Genomic DNA, 16,843 nt, shown 5'->3' on the forward strand with positions numbered 1-16,843 from the left:
AGATAGATAGTTAGATATATGCTATTCGCAATACAAAAGGCTCTACATAATGTAATAAAGAAATCATAGTGTTGAATTTCAAATAGTTCTAAGAAGGGCTTTAACCCGTCAAAGAGTTAATTTATAAGGGCTGGCCCATGGGTCATCAAAACATGACAATTAAGGAGCTTTAGACCCACACTTAATTAAGGCCTCCAATTCTTAGAAAAAATAAACTAAATATGATATATGATATGCTAGGTTATTGACCCGTGTGCTACGTACATAGGTGGAATATAAAATTCGTCAATTAAGCACGTAAATAAATTCAAATGACAGCATATTGCAAGTTTTATTCGAACGGAAAAATGATATTAAAAGACATACTTAAAAAAATGGCATTACATAGTAGAATGTTTATAAACAAAATTTTAACTTTACATTATCTTCATAAACTACTGAATATTTCTTATAAAGCATAATTGATGTTTTGTTTCTAACTTTACCTCCATCTAAAATAAGCATTCACATCAAAATTCCGGTCAGCTCTTTAGTCTCGAATTCGCCACAAATATTTACTAATCATACCAAAAAAATTAATGCAACATTATTTTGGTTAATGCAGTTTATGAAAAGATTACCTATCTCATAGACATCAAAGTTAACACAACGATTCCATTAACCAAAATTAATGCAACAATATTTATAAGTAAGCACAACATCAAGATAGAACAAAGCATGTGGTATAAACCCTTGCATACTTAGTGGTACCAACTCAATAATGTATAACGAAAATATATATTTTTTTATGAGAATTAAATAAAGAACCATATTAATCATATAAAGGAAATTAAGTATACATGATTGGGTTTTAAGTTTGTAACATAATACATACTAAATATGATTTTTGAAGCCACGGGTCTGATCTCAAAAGTTAGAAGCCAACTTGTGTTTTCAAGAGATTGGATCGGAGAGTTTAGATCTCCGCTATTAGAAAAGAAGAAATAGGGAGCGGCGATTAGTGGTTGGAGGAGATGTCGACGTTGTTTTTATTAGGGTTACAAAAAGGTTTTATGTGTAGAAATGAATTATCATTGGTAATGGATAATGAAAGGTAAATTATTAATTTATTTTTGAATTATTAAATTGTAAAGAAATTATAAGAGTGATTGTTATTTTTGGAAATTAGTAAATTAACCAATAGAAATTGACCAAAACTTATTTGTTTAATATAGATACGAGGAATTGCCATTTTTGTCCTTGTGGTTTGACAAATAATGCGAATTTAGTCCAAAAAGTTTATTTTTTGCATATGGACCCTCCACGTTTCTCAATTCTTGCCAATTACATCCAAATCACTAACCTCGTTAAATTTAATCGTTAAGTCAGGGGTAGACATGTCTTTTCACTATTTCTTTATTACACGAGTAAAGTGCCAAAATCGTCCTTGAGGTTTGGTCATATTTGCGAATTTCGTCCGAATTTTTTTTTCGCAAGTAGACCCTCGATTTTTCCCAACCGTTGCCAATTTCGTCCAAATTGTTAACTTAGTCTAAATTCAACATTAATTTATGGGTGTTACTGTCCTTTTACATGTTTGTTTACATTATTGTTATTATGTGTTTGTTTGATGACATATATTAGGGATGAGCGAGGTACTGTACTGGTACCGAATCCCGATCCCGAAAATCGCAAATGTTTGGTACCGATACCGGTACCAAAATGTTCGGTTCGGTACCAGTACTGGGACATTGAGGTAAAATTCGGAAAATACCGGTACCGTATCGTATTGGTTCCGAAAACTCAAAACCTTGGTACTGATTCGGTACCGACAGTACCAAATCTGTACCGATTTCGGTACCGGTATCAATCGGTAACGGTACCGATTTTGCTAATCCCTAACATATATAAAATTTCACGATTCCTATGTTTGAATCCAATATATTACCCGTTTGTTTATTCTTCTTTATTTTTAGTCATATAAGGGGTTTAGCTCAGCGTAATAATAATAACAATGTAAACAAATATGTAAAAGGACAGTAACACCCCTGAGTTAACGTTAAATTTAGACCGAGTTAACAAATTGGACGAAATTGGCAACAGTTGGGAAACATCGAGGGTCTAATTGCAAAGAAAAATATTTTTGGATGAAATTAGCAAATGTGACCAAATTTCAGGGACGATTTTAGCACTGTACTCATGTAATAAAGAAAGAGTGAAAAGACATGTCTACCCCCGAGTTAACGATTCTATTTAACAGAGTTAGTGATTTGAATGTAATTGGCAATAATTGGGAAACGTGGAGGGTCCTTATACAAAAAATAAACTTTTTGGACTAAAATCGCATTATTTGTCAAACCACAAGAACAAAAATGACACTTTACTCTATAGATATAGATTTTAATGGACAAAGTAATCATAATATTATGTATTGGTTGGTGGTAGACTTGTGTGTTGCTTACCTATAGGTCACAAGTTTGAGACCGGTTATAAGCTATTTTTATTCACGGTATGAAAGGACTACAAAATCTCATTTCGAATTAGGCCTCGAAAATCATTGAGCCGGCCATGTAATCTATGATCGTCTTGATTCTAAGTACTTGCCAAAATCTTACTGCCTGCGGATTTAAAAATGATTCGAAGAAGCTTGCAGGCAAAAGAATCAAAGAGTTCGAAGGAGCCTTTCGGCAGTTGAGTTAAAAGACAAGACATGAATTGATCTAGATTATGCAAGTTAACCCAAGTATACACTAAGAACACAATACCTGAATAGCCATTCGACGGTCAACCCATTTATTTAATAATTATCTAGTATTGAATGCGCGGATTCGTAATCAACTGAAATAAAGAGGGTTTAGACTTTAAAATATAATGTGTTGTGGTTCAAACGGTTTAGTTGTTGGCCAAAGAAAATAGACGGAATCCATATTAGAAAATAGAGAGATGATTTAGACTTAATCCATATATTTCAATCCTTCTTTAAAAGTATAATCCTACCAAAACTGTGAGTTAACTTCGACTCGCTTCAAGCAATAATTAACATTTCATGTCAAAGACTAGGACGATGGCCAAAGGCCAAAAACAAAAAGAAATAACAAAAATTAATAATTCATGGCGGCTAAAATCTTGGACTTTATCCTTGGAATCAAAAAATTAAAGAAAACCACGACAAAAAACATTAATCAATGAAAGCGACAGGACATTAATAAAGATTGTTAATTTTTTAGAAGGCGGCTTTCTTATATTTATGTTGCTGCATTCTTTAAATTTTGAGTCTCAATGCTTCACTCTAATCAGACTATGTTGTCTTAACTGGGCTTATCCTGACTTAAGAGTTTGGCTTAGGCATTTCCCCGGGAAACTATACCCACGGCTGGCACTTGACATTCGTTGCGCCACCACAAGAGCAGTACTGTCTGACGTAACACACGGTTGGACGAAAACCCGGATGGGCTCTGGGTTCAAACTACCAGCATTTACACAAGGTCTGCCTCAAATCCTTCATTGCCTATTAATAAAGATTATTAATTAAATGAAGAAATTGTGTGTTTCAAGATAAAACAGGAATTATTGAGGGTTCAAAACCTATGTAACGGGTTTGGTGGACTTAGAAGTAGATTATTAGTTGTTTAAAAATAAAAAAGATAAGACTATGAGGATTGAAGCCGAAGAAAGAGATTTAAGTCATCACTTTTATATGTCTTTTATAGTTTTATGCTTATCTCCTCTTTTTTAAAGTATAAGTAGGGTTTTACCGTTTATTTTATAGTTTTTGTGATATATTGATAACTGTCGGAAGTTTTAAGCTTGCTAACTGAATCATTCGATTAAGAGTTTTAAGACATTTGATTGAAATCATTCTCCAGACTAGATCAATTTGAATACACTCAAGCGTGCATCAACTGATATCAGAGTTTTGGTTCTTCAAATGGCTTGCGGAAAGAAGGCAATGAACAAGTTATGTTCGGTTTACAAGGTTGTGAGGTTCAAGAAACTCACGTAAGATCAAGTCATTTGGGACGACGATCATGGGAACGAGGAGCATTTTAAAACTAGCAACAACGTATTTTACCCGACGCCTTTTCGATATTTACTCAAAAAATGAGGTGAGTAAAGAAGATTTGAAGTGGGGTAGAGAGAATGTGTTAGCAGCCTATGAAGATAGCGACATGGAGGGAAGAGGAGACACAACCTCTTGTCGTACAGTATACCAATAATGGTCTTGTGCATAATTGATTGCAAATATTCAAGATTCAAAGATGGCTGCCTTTGGTTTCATAAATAAGACATTCACCAAAGACGAAACAGGAACCTTGTGGTACATGTGAGCATGTTCTTGATCATCCCTAAAAAAATGCATGTCTATTATTATTATTATTATTATTACATTAACATTTTTCATAAAATATTTAGGATTATAAATAGTTTTGTTTAGATTTGTTGTTGTCTCGGGATTCAGGGGATTGCGGATGATATAACTAGTATGTTTAGGGGGTTACGCTTACTTGTTTTTTTAGTAAAAATGGCTACAAGATTTGCTAGGACCTTTCACCATCGTCTGATCGTTATTGATGTTTTTGCTTTTGTTCAATACATAATGACTGGAGCTAATTTTGGCTGGTTAATCTGATGGTCGGTAGAATAGAAGGTCTTGGTATATTATTTTTATTAGAATCCAATCGGGGACGAAATATTTTCTATTGAAAGAAAAGACTAGATTTAAGTAAGGTATAGTAAACCTACTTTACGTTGGCAATTAACAAAGATATTGAAGTTAAATAAAACACACATGTTAATTAGTTTCATATAATAAATCTACAAATTGTTTTTCCAAGTTTGATAGAAAAAAAATCAATTTAATGAAACAAATAACATATATCATTATAAAAAGATTAACAGTAATAACAATAATTCATAACAGGTCACCTCAATTCTAACTTATCTCTAGATTATTACCCTACCCACTGCGAGTCAATAATTATTATTTGATTGATTATGCTTTTATACCTTTATAATTTTTATTTTAATTTAAAATAGTGCATTGAAAATTTTTGTTAAAAGTGTAGATTTTGTTGTCTATATAAACAACCTCCAATTCCATCCAAACCATCACAACACAAGTCTTAAGTATACTCACTAACCATGGCAACTTCCCAAGTGTCTCTCCTATTTCTCACATTACTCGCACTAACAGCTTCAAATTCCGCAATTCCTACAATATACGAAATTGTCAACCAATTTGGATTTCCATCCGGCATTGTACCCGATTCTGTCGAATCCTACACCGCAAACGATGTAGATGGCACCTTCGCCATCTACCTAAAGAAACCATGTTATGTCAAGTACGAATACCTTGTTTACTTTGACACAGAGATCACTGGAAAGATCAGCTACGGTCTAATTACCGACATAACAGGCCTTCAGGCTCAATCTTATGGAATTTGGTTAGATATTGACGAAATCAAAGTCGTTGGTGACAGTCTCCGGTTCACTCTTGGCTTTATCACTGTCAAGTCTGATATCGCATTGTTTGAGGAGATCCCGACTTGCAAAGATAAGGCCCTCGCTGCTTGTGCCGATCGATCATCCAAACTTATTTCTCAGGTACTTCATATTGTTAAACTAAAGTAAGTTCAATAGTCTAATTTATTGTTTTACATCTTAATATAGAGAGATTGGAAAAATGATAATGATAATATAAAACCTCAATATACCTATTATGTATGCAAGTAACGTTACACTAAAATCTAACGATGTAGTTTTTAAAAGACTTGATTATGTAATTTAAAAAGAGCTAGCGGTAAAGCTTGTTGCCCGTTTGCCTTTTATATGTAATGATGATGTATAATCCACATATCAACAGTGACAGGTAAAGTTTCATATTTGTAGACATACCTATCGTTTTTTTTAACGGCAAATGTTACTCATTCTCAATACATGCCCTATCATAATACTCAAAATATGAATAATGGATGGTATTTAACAATTTGTTGTTCTATAGCTTCCTATCATTGCAGAATAAGTTGACAAATTTGGTGATCATGAAGTGGAGGTTACAACTTACATGAGATCAAGATGTTTTGAGCCTCACTTTTGAAGATGAGAATTATACTTAAACTTGTACGGTTTCGGTTGCGTTATATGAATAAATTCAGGTTATGAACCTGGTGTGAGTTGTATGTTTGGTTATGCATCAATAATATTCTCTGGTGGCATATGGTTGTGCCGGATTAACCGGTTTTATTAAAAGTTATATTCGAATCCAAGAAGTTTTTGAGGGGTGTCGTTAATATTCGGTGGTTGGATGTCTATTACTCAGTTATAGGTTGCTTCTAATTCGGGTTAGGTCGGTCACAAATCGCAAGTAGAATACCATTCATTAGAAAATACATAATAAAAATACATTATCAGAAAATACATAATATAAATATAATTTGTGACAACCGTTCTCTACGAGTTTTTATATTACAAAAATTTTACATCTTCAAGACAAACGATCCTAAAGAACTCTTTTCTGTTGTAACAAATACAACTATGGATCATGTATTCATCACAAGTCTATTACACAAATCAGGATTCACATACTTCATAATATAAAGCAACTTTAACATATGTTTTGTGATCGTCAAAACTAATGATAACTTTAATAAATGATACATCGCAGTAAACTAAAGATTGTTTCATTGTTTCCACAATTAATGTTACAAGAGTAAATAGTAATGTGTCAAATGTTTTATTTGCTTTCAAATTATCAATGTAATTTGGAAGTTTAAACTTGAGTCTTCTTTCATATTACTAACAAAAATATATATAGAAACATGTTGGCTAACCTTAATGTTTTTTACGGCTACGAAAATTGATTTCAAAAGTATGAACCAATTTTTTTTAAAAGGCTTCAGAATCTTTTTGAACTTCAGGCCCCTAAAATGGTTGAGCCGACTCTATTACACAGTGTAAAAATACAGACATTGCATTATTTGCTTAGGATATTATGATGGTGATGATGTGAGATCGATTTCATTGTCTAAACAAATTAGTTGTATTAAATGTACAATTAAGTGACTTTACTAGACACCTTGTGTGAAGACGAAGACATTGCAAAAAGCCAAAATCAAAAAGAAAATATCAACAATAATTAATGTTCCATGGTGGCTATGATCTCAGTCTTAGTCCTTTGAATATATATATATATATATATATATATATATTATTTTTTAAACCGTGAATTTCTTTTTAATCCTTGTTGTTTGTGGGACACCAGGACTTAAACCCCGGAATTTTACCTCCCAAATCCAGATGTTTTTAAGGTTTTGTCTTTGTTAATTATCTACCACCCGACTGGTGTCCGTTGAATTAAATAAAAGAAGAAAAACAATTAAAGAAAACCATGAAAAAAACATACCAATGAAAAGGATAGAAAAATAAAAAATCATAGTATTAACTAATTAAAGGACGAAATTGTGTATTTGAAAATTCATTTTAAAATCTTGATGTAAAACAATAAAGACGGTAATAGAAACATGTAATAGAGCATTTACACATTTACAGAATAATTATCCAACACATCTAACAACGCGTGTGATATTTAACGACTAGAAACAAGAACCAATATCAAAAGGGCATGTAGTCTAATGCTATCGAAGCATTGAAATGGTGTGTTTCTTAAATAGTGAGAATTTAGTTAACTCTTATTGTGAACAGCATAACGTGTAGATTAACAGTAATTCTAGAGTGTATGAGTTTGCCATAACAAAATACACACTTTTTATCAAGATCAATCCTATTAAATGCCATTGGGCTGCTGAAAATAAGACTTTGGTTTTTGGGCTTTGCCAATATGGCCCATATAGTTATTGTTATTTGTTAGTTTGTTACATAAACTTGTTAAGAGGTTTAATTTTCTTTAAAAAATTGTTTATTTTCATCAATCTATGCCAAATCAGGACATCTTTTGAGCTGATACCGATTCTAGTGGTATAAACATAGTAGCTTACAACCCATATGTTACACGGAATGAAAATCGTTAATAAATAAAAGTTCTAAATTTTTATTAAAATATTTTATAAGTGAAAAAATGTATTATATATGCTGATGATTTTAATTAAAAAAATAAAAAGATGTAATAATATATATTATATATATTTCCTTAAAAATGTTAATAAAGATAGATGCATTTAATAAAGAGAGAAAGACGGGGAAAAAGATGAGAACAAAATATGAAGATGACACGTGACATTAATTCTCTCTTATTTTTTACGGTCTATTCCCGAGTTTATTTAAATGAAAGAAAAAGAAATGAAATGAAAAATTTTTCTATTCATTTCTTTCCTTTTTTTTATTTCCTTTATTTCTTTTTGTTTCTTTCCAAATTTAAAAGAAAATATTTCCTTCCATCCTACTCTTTATTTATCTTTATTTTCCTTCCATATATTTCCTTTTTTTTTAAATTAAACCTCTTACCTATTATTAGCATCATATTAATTTCAGTCAAGGCTGGATCTACTTGTCTTAATACCATTTAAATTATTTGCACATATGTTTGAAGGTCCATGTGATCAAATGCCAACTAATTTAAGGTTAATGGTGTAATGATGATTAGTTTGATGTGCCCCAATAAAGCCAAAAAGTTGCTCAATCTATGTGTGTAGTTGAGCACTTTTATCTTTTTGTGTGTAGAAGATTCCACCTTGTAATATTATAACAAATACCATGAACATACTCCTTCACATTCTTTCCTCTTTCCACCCTTCCAAATATATCACATTCTTAACCATATATATATATATATATATATATATATATCCATACACATGTATTATTCATATCACTCTATCCCCCCCCCCCTCCCCCCAAAAAAAAAAAAACATACACATACACTATTTCTCTCTAAAGACAAGAAGCAAAAATGGAGAAGGAAATGAAGGATGCTGAAAAGATGACAAAAAAGATCCCACGACGATCTGAAATGTTAGAAGAGAGGACCGACATCAATAAGAGAGTGGATGATTTCATCAAGAATTTCAGGAATCAGCTTAAGATTCAACGTGAAGAATCGCTTAAAAACGTTTCCATGAGATGTTAAACAGGGGCACTTGAATTTAAGCAGTAAGATTTCAAGAATAAATGTTATTAGATTCAAATGATTATTGTTTATTACAATTACAATTAATAATAAAGATTCGTTATTTCATTTAATGTTTTCAAGAATCTTTTTCCATCTTCAATGTACCAAATATTGAATTTTATCAATTCATGTTTGATGTTATAGCATTTCATCAATGACTCGCCCGTACAAGCTTCATATAATACTAGCATATATTGTAGCACATAACTCTGTCCAAATAGAGAAGGCCATTAGAAACAACATTTAACTTACAAGAGACGCTAAAAATCTTTGTTATGTTATGTTTTATAGTTATGTTTTAATTATTGTTTTTAAAAACTTACCATGTGTTAAACAATAAAGCGCATTAACCGTCGTTATAATAATAATAATAATAATAATAATAATAATAATAATAATAATAATAATAATAATAATAATAATAAATAACTCCAGACATTCAATAAAATATTCTAATATTCTAACATTCTGAATAGAAAATTTCCTTTATGAATGTTAATATGTCACTTTTGAATAATGCGACTACTTAGATTTGTTTGAAACTTGTAAACTAGATGATGTCATCTATGTTACATTCATAGTCGGCTCCGAAAAAGCAAAAAAGTTTGGGCTGAATGCGAAAATTTTTTTGAGACTTAAGTAAAAGAAGTAATTTGTTAGGTTTAAACAATTTAATTTTAATATGGGCTTACTTGGTTATAATTTAGGTTGTGTAAAACAACTTTTGTATAAAAATAAGATTAAACATGTCTCTAATGAGAAAAGAACCCATAACATTTTGATTGGGAGTATTACCCTTTTGCCACTATACCAAGTTAGTGGTTATGTAATTGAATTTAAACATTAAATATAAATATTGTTTTTAATAAAAATACATATAACTTAAAAAAAAACAGGCCTAGCGGGGTGTCGGGCCTGTAGCCGTCGACCACTCAGCCCCCCTCTAGGGCTGGCCCTGGTTATATTCCTTAAGAAGTAAATTGGTTTTCTATAGTGGTGAGTTTATTTCTTGATGATGTTTCTGGGTGAGTCAAGCTTAAAATGTCAAAAATGTCAAAATTAATATGGACGGTTTACATTTCGTCTTAAAAAAGCTCACTCGGGTATTATGATAGTTTCAAATCCAGTTAAAAGAAAAAACATAGAGAAGTATGTTCAACATGTAACCAATTTTTCTTCTGAAGTGTATATAGAGTTGACAAAATGGTAAGAAAAACATGTCACATGGGCAAGTATTTTAATATATGTTAAAAAGCCTAATAGGTGATCGGGTCAACCGGTCCAGTTAACATGTAAACATCTTTTCCTACGCTGTCTTGAGTTATATGAATATTTAGTGTGCTAATTGTTACATGTGTTTCAAGAAAACGTATTGTTAAAAGATGATCTATATTTATTTATTTATTTATTAATTATAGAACTCTTATTATTTAAATTTACTATTAAGTATATGGGTAAGATAAGAAAAGTTTTACATTAGAAAGGTGGATGTTACATAAAACTCTAAACTCTTATGCCTCGAGGCCATATAATGAGGCTTGGCTTAACGCGCTTGGTTGCTTGAGGCCTAATCATTATGTCCTACTTATTGATACTGAGTTGATGGTTTTTTTTTTGTCATGGACAAAAGGGAAGTAGTCTCAACTCCCAACCAACGTACACAAGAAGTACTTTCGTTGCACGGCGTTCCTTAATCCTTGCGAGCTTACTCCAAAGGATGTGCATGAGTAGTTAGTAAACACAAACATTTACACAATTTGGGTGGATGTGATCTTCATACGCTTGGCACGTCACATTCTCCCACCACCAAAACATGATCCACGTGCATCGTCGCATGTTCGTGGTAGCACTCAAAAGTACTATTGGCTTTACTTTGGTTAAAAGGGACACTCAATCATTCCAATGTGCAACGACAATTTTTCATCCAGGCTCAATCCTAGCTCTCATACTATTTGTTAGGGTCGTCCTATTGTAAGGGCATGGCTGGCTATGAGGCAGGGTGGGGTGGTCGACCGTCCCCGGCCCGATCACCATGGTAGTTTCGGATTTTTTTAAACATGTATTTTCTTCTTATCATGCTGATGCAACTCGACATATCTTTATTGCAATATAAACTTTATTTGATAAATAGTATAAAAGACAAAAAAAAAGTTAAAAATAAAAACAGATGTTCAAATCAACCTCACTTATTCTGAAGTAAGAAAGAATGTTTAACTTGACCAGAACCACTCTAACATGTTACAAAACCACCCAATTTTCACATACTTACATATATTGTTATTGATATTATTTTCAGTTTAGGCTGATTACTTGTCTTATTCCCATATAAACTATATTAGAACTTTCATGTGGTCAAATGCCAAATAAAATAAAGGTTAATGGAGGCATGAAGCAGTTCTCAGTAGATGTACCCCAATGAAGCAAAATGTTGTTCAACTTATATGTACTTGAATAACTTTAGCTTTTTGTATGCATAAGATTCCACCTTGTAATATTATAACAAATACCATTAACATACTCCTTCACATTCTTTCCCCTTCCCTCCCTTCCAAGTATCACATTCTTAACCCATATATATATCCATACACATGTATTATTCATATCATTTAACCCATAACCTCCCAACATACACATACATTATTTTTCTCTAGAGACAAGAAGCAAAAATGGAGAAGGAAATGAAGAATGGTGAAAAGATGACGAAAAGGATCTTGCGACGATTTGAAATGTTACAAGAGAGGACCGATATCAATAAGAGAGCGGATGATTTCATCAAAAATTTCAGGAATCAGCTTAAGATTCAACGTGAAGAATCGCTTAAACGTTTTCATGAGATGTTAAGCAGGGGTACTTGAATTTAAGCAGGAAGATTTCAAGAATAAATGTTATTAGATTCAAATGATTATTTTTAATTACAATTAAAAATAAAGATTCATTATTTCATTCAATATACTTGTATCCTACATATATGCATAAATCATTTTCCATCTTCAGTGTACCAAATATTGAATTTTTATAAATTCTGTCTGATGTTATAGCACTTCATCAAATCATCTTCAATGCTTATTATTATTACTATTTACTTTGTATTATATTATTACTTTTTATTGTTACGTTACATTATGTTACATTACATTAAGTTATTTTAATCTTATTATTATTATTATTATTATACTTAATTTGAGGTAATTATCCTGGCTAAATCATTAAATTCTAGCATTTGTCACATAAAAACGTATGGGATTTTAATTATGTTTACACGAAAGTTATCTTGGATTTTGTTAAATTTACTTTATTAGTTTAAGTTGTGTGTAACCATATTAACATGTTTAATATTTTTATAATCAGGTTCTAACTTATTTTATACATGCGTTCATGAATCGTTGTATGTTCGCAACAACACTCTGAAGTATTGCCTATACTTCCCTCAATTAATCCAACGTTCATCGATCATTTCTCATCTACATCGACAAACCAGTTTGAACACGATCCCTCCATTTGGTTCGTCGATTACTCCTTCTAGAACTACAAAGATGTTTTAAATCAACCTCACTTATTCTAATTTCTAAGTGTAAAACAATATTTGACTTCACCAAAACCCTTCTAACTTATCAAAAAAACACCCAACTTTCACAGCTTTACATATTATTATTATTATTATTATTATTATTATTATTATTATTATTATTATTATTATTATTATTTTCAGTCCAACTTGGACTACAGGTCTTCTTCTCATATAAATTATATACATATATATTTAACTTTAAACATATATTTAAAGTTTCATGTGACCAAATGCCAATTACTTTAAGGTTAATGGAGCAGTTCTCATTAGATATGCCCCAAGTGGAGTTGAAAACGTTAGCTTTTTGTATGCATAATACCTACCTTATACTCAATAACAAATATAATCAGACACTTTTGCATATTCTTTCCCATTTCCACCCTTCCAAGTATCACATTCTTAACCAATATATATATATCCATACACACATTGGCGGACCTACACCTTGATGTAGGGGGTCGGCCGACCTAGTGAAATTTTTTTAAGGTATATATATATTAGGTTAAAATCACCCTTACGAAATTTTGATACCAATCCTCATCTAACCCCTTTGAACTTTGTTTATAGGTCCGCCACTGCATACACATGTATTATCTATATCACTGTACCCATGATATTACCCCCCCCCCCCCCAAAAAAAAAAAGAAAAAGAAAAATAAAACTGACACCGTTACACACAATCTCTCAATATAAAGAAAAAATCGTTATTTCATTCAATCTTTCAAGAAACTTGTAACCCACAATCCACATGCATGCATAAATCTTTTTCCATATTAATGTACCAAGTAAAGAAGTTATCATGCTGTTTAAACAAAACTAATCCAAATAACAAAATCCAAAAAACATGATACGTTTTGCACCAACTACTCTCGAAATAACAATGATTTATCGTTTATGCATATTTTCATGAAATCTGATCGAGCTCTAGTGCCTTGTGGATCAGAGTACTTGATGTGCCCAGCCATAATACCTATTTATGTATGCACCCTGCAAGAAAAACACATGCATGTAAAACAAGGGCATATAGGTAATTTAGATTATCACAAGGGCATATGGGTAACTTCAAACTCAGGGTAAAAATAATCATATGTGACTCAATTTCCAAAAATACCCTTGATTGTAGAGGTGACCAAATCTTGAGTTGTATGAATGATTAATGTGCCATATGTTAGGGGTAATAAATTAAAAAAATATAAAATATTTTGATAAAATAAATAAATGTAAAAAAAACTTTCATGAACAACATATAGAACATGAACACATTACCGAAGATTCACGAACACAATTGAACAAACGGGGGCTCTGTTTATGTTCGTTTGTTTATCTAATCGAACGGAATTTCTTATTCATGTTCGTTCATTTATTAAACGAACTTTCCCTCGAACAGTTCATAAACTGTTCGCTGAGCATTTGGTTTGTTCACAGCCCTAAATCTATATTTATTATAACAAAAACCATTTAGAAGGTTTTATGCATTTTTACCAAATTTCAACCCTTATTAAAAAAGAATTACCCATTTGAACCTTTTCACCTCTACTAAAATGACAAGTGTCACCCGTCGAAAAAATAGAAGAAAAGACCGTATTTTCAAATACAATAAAAATAATCAAACATTGCGACGAGTAATATCCGGGGTATCATGTGTGGCAACAGGATAAAATTTATAAAACCGCATCTGCTGAAATGCAGCATCTCTCCCTTGAGCCCTCAACTCGTCTTGTCTCGAATTTGCTGTTCTCTAGCCTATAATACGTCACAATACAAAGCATGCGGGTCAGACAGATCGGATAATGTGTCATTTTCTCTGTCAAAAGAAAAGACAAAGTAATATAACAAAGTGATGATTAGCGTTTTGTTGTTCTTGAATCCTTTCTTCGACAAATTCCTACATATAAAAAAAATATTATTTAATAAATAAACACGAATGAAGAAAACATAACTTGACCGAGTAAGTCTACCATGAAGGCGTCAATAATAATTATAATAATAATAATAATAAAGATATTATGTGACATCAATTTTTTCTTACATGGTATGCAGTGCTTGATGTTGTCGAAATGATTCGGCTGCAAATCCGGCCTGTGTCAAAGTCAAAGTCAAAATCATGCAGTCAAACAGCATTTGCTCATTGTAAAATGAAACATAATATGTCAAGTAAGGCTGCATAGTGCATACTCTATATGGCCAAAGCTTAATATAAAAATTTGAGGATCAATCCTTTCAACCGCCCTGCAAAAATTAATATTCAAATCAATGTAAAATAGTAAGAACATAAATATGATTCTCCTTATATAATAAAATATTTACCGTTCTCGTTCTTGTTCTTGTTCTCCTTGTGGAATATAAGGAACCCAACTCATATTCATCTCAGTCATGTCAACAGTTTGATCGGGCTCCGTTTGTATTGGTGTAGTTGCTATTCCAAGCTGATCAGAAGGTGGAAATGGAGATACAATCTGCCCAATAGTTCAAAAAACATAGATAAGTTATAATTAGTATTTATATCAATCAACATTGTGATATGTTCTTTTAAAAAAAAATTTATGTATGAATATGATTGATGGTTTGATATGATTATAGATACAAGTATATTACTGTAGTAATCTAAATCTTTGAATAATAAAATTTAGAAGCTTTATGTCGGCCTGTAATCGAACCGAACATTCAGTGGGGGAAGGGGGGGGGGAGTTCGTTTTATGTTTGTTTATTTAATACGAACGAACATGAACAAAAAATTTGTGTTCGTTTAATTAAACAAGCGAACATGAACGCATGTTTTGTTCGTTCATTTATGTTCGTGAGCGTCCATTTATGTACATTTATTTATGTTCGTTTACATATTAATAGAAAATAATTAAATATTATATGGATGAGCCATCTACTTAATGGTTTTATATTTGTTAATTTGTGTTCATTTAAGTGTGTTCATTTATTTTCGTTTATGCTTGTTTGTGTTCATTTGCATTTGTTCATATATGTTCATTTGTGTTTGTCTGTTCATTTATGTTCGTGAATTGTTCGTTTAAAATTTAAACAAACGAGCATGAGCATGTTCATTTTTTAAATAAACGACCATGAACACAAATATGTGTTCGATTAAGTGTCTGTGCTCGTTCGGTTCGTTTAAAGGCCTAGCTTTATGCAATAAAAATAAACTTTGGGCAACTGTAAGCCCATTTGACTTGTTTGGCCCATTAACCTGTTTCCGAACACCAAGCCTTGATAGAACGTTAGGTACTAAGTTAAAATATGAACTAGGTTTATCCTGCTTACCACAACAACCACAGGTATGTAGACTACTCTGTATTCACCACTAAAAAAGACAAGGTCCGCTGCAACAACGAAAAAAACAAGTCATCTACAGGCTGCGAAAAAAGAATAACGAGTACAACACATGCCGTAGAGAATAATGTATGTAAAACATTAAAAAAAATGACTAGTAAAAAAATATTGTAACTTTTTTTTTAATAATAAAATGGTTTTGTAGGCTTATGCATAATAGAAAAATTGTATGTGCAAATACCATTTGACCCGTTAGAGACAAAAACATAACTTTGATGAACCATTAACTGGTAAACGGGCCGACATTCACAGTATGCATAAAAACACATATATAACAAAACGAGCCCGATTCATTATTACTTACGCTGTGTCTCACGGAAGAGATAGACTTTCTGCCCGTGCAACACCCCGCCCTCTCTAAATGCATCCTGATTATTAACAATTCAAAACTCAGTATTCATTGCAGATAAAACAACTTAAATTTAACTATATACTCACTCCTAGGTTTGAGAAGTTCCACACGTAGTCGGAACGCGAATCAAACTCGACCAACTGTCATAAAAAAATAAATAAATAAATAAATAAAAAGAGTTAAAACTTATGCACAATGTAACAAAGCTAACATAGATTGTATTGTAAGTTTGTAACACATACAGCAGTAGACCTGAACGGAAAGGCCTTTGTCCATAAGTTCTCCTGTAAATCAAAAACAACATTAAATCATAGCAAATCATATTATAAGTTTTTGTTTCAAATAATATATTCATTGAAAATATGAATTCTTGTCATGGTTTTTTTATAAGCTTAATGAATATTAGAAGCATAGCAAATCATATTATAAGTTTTTTGTTTCAAATAATATATTCACTGCATATATATATTTCTTGTAA

General features: G+C 31.6%; 1 protein-coding gene across 1 annotated transcript; it reads left to right on the top strand.

The window, feature by feature from the left end:
• Window positions 1–5,093: 5,093 nt before the first annotated feature.
• Window positions 5,094–6,097, top strand: LOC143546571 (uncharacterized). The gene is made up of 2 exons (XM_077038217.1): window positions 5,094–5,583; window positions 5,981–6,097. The coding sequence occupies exons 1-2, from the start codon at window positions 5,122–5,124 to the stop codon at window positions 5,999–6,001; spliced, it is 483 nt and encodes a 160-aa protein (XP_076894332.1). The 5' UTR covers window positions 5,094–5,121; the 3' UTR covers window positions 6,002–6,097.
• The last annotated feature ends 10,746 nt before the right edge of the window (window positions 6,098–16,843 follow it).

The sequence above is a fragment of the Bidens hawaiensis genome, unplaced genomic scaffold (assembly GCF_021521415.1).
Source record: "Bidens hawaiensis isolate Kalapana, Puna unplaced genomic scaffold, B.hawaiensis_p1.1 tig00014404_1, whole genome shotgun sequence".
Classification (NCBI taxonomy): Eukaryota; Viridiplantae; Streptophyta; class Magnoliopsida; order Asterales; family Asteraceae; genus Bidens; species Bidens hawaiensis.

Bases quoted from the DNA above. Each gene is read 5' to 3' on its own strand.
- LOC143546571 (XM_077038217.1), top strand. From the start codon at position 5,122: ATGGCAACTTCCCAAGTGTCTCTCCTATTTCTCACATTACTCGCACTA. The intron at 5,584-5,980 runs GTACTTCATATT...GTTGTTCTATAG, and splicing joins CATCCAAACTTATTTCTCAG to CTTCCTATCATTGCAGAATA.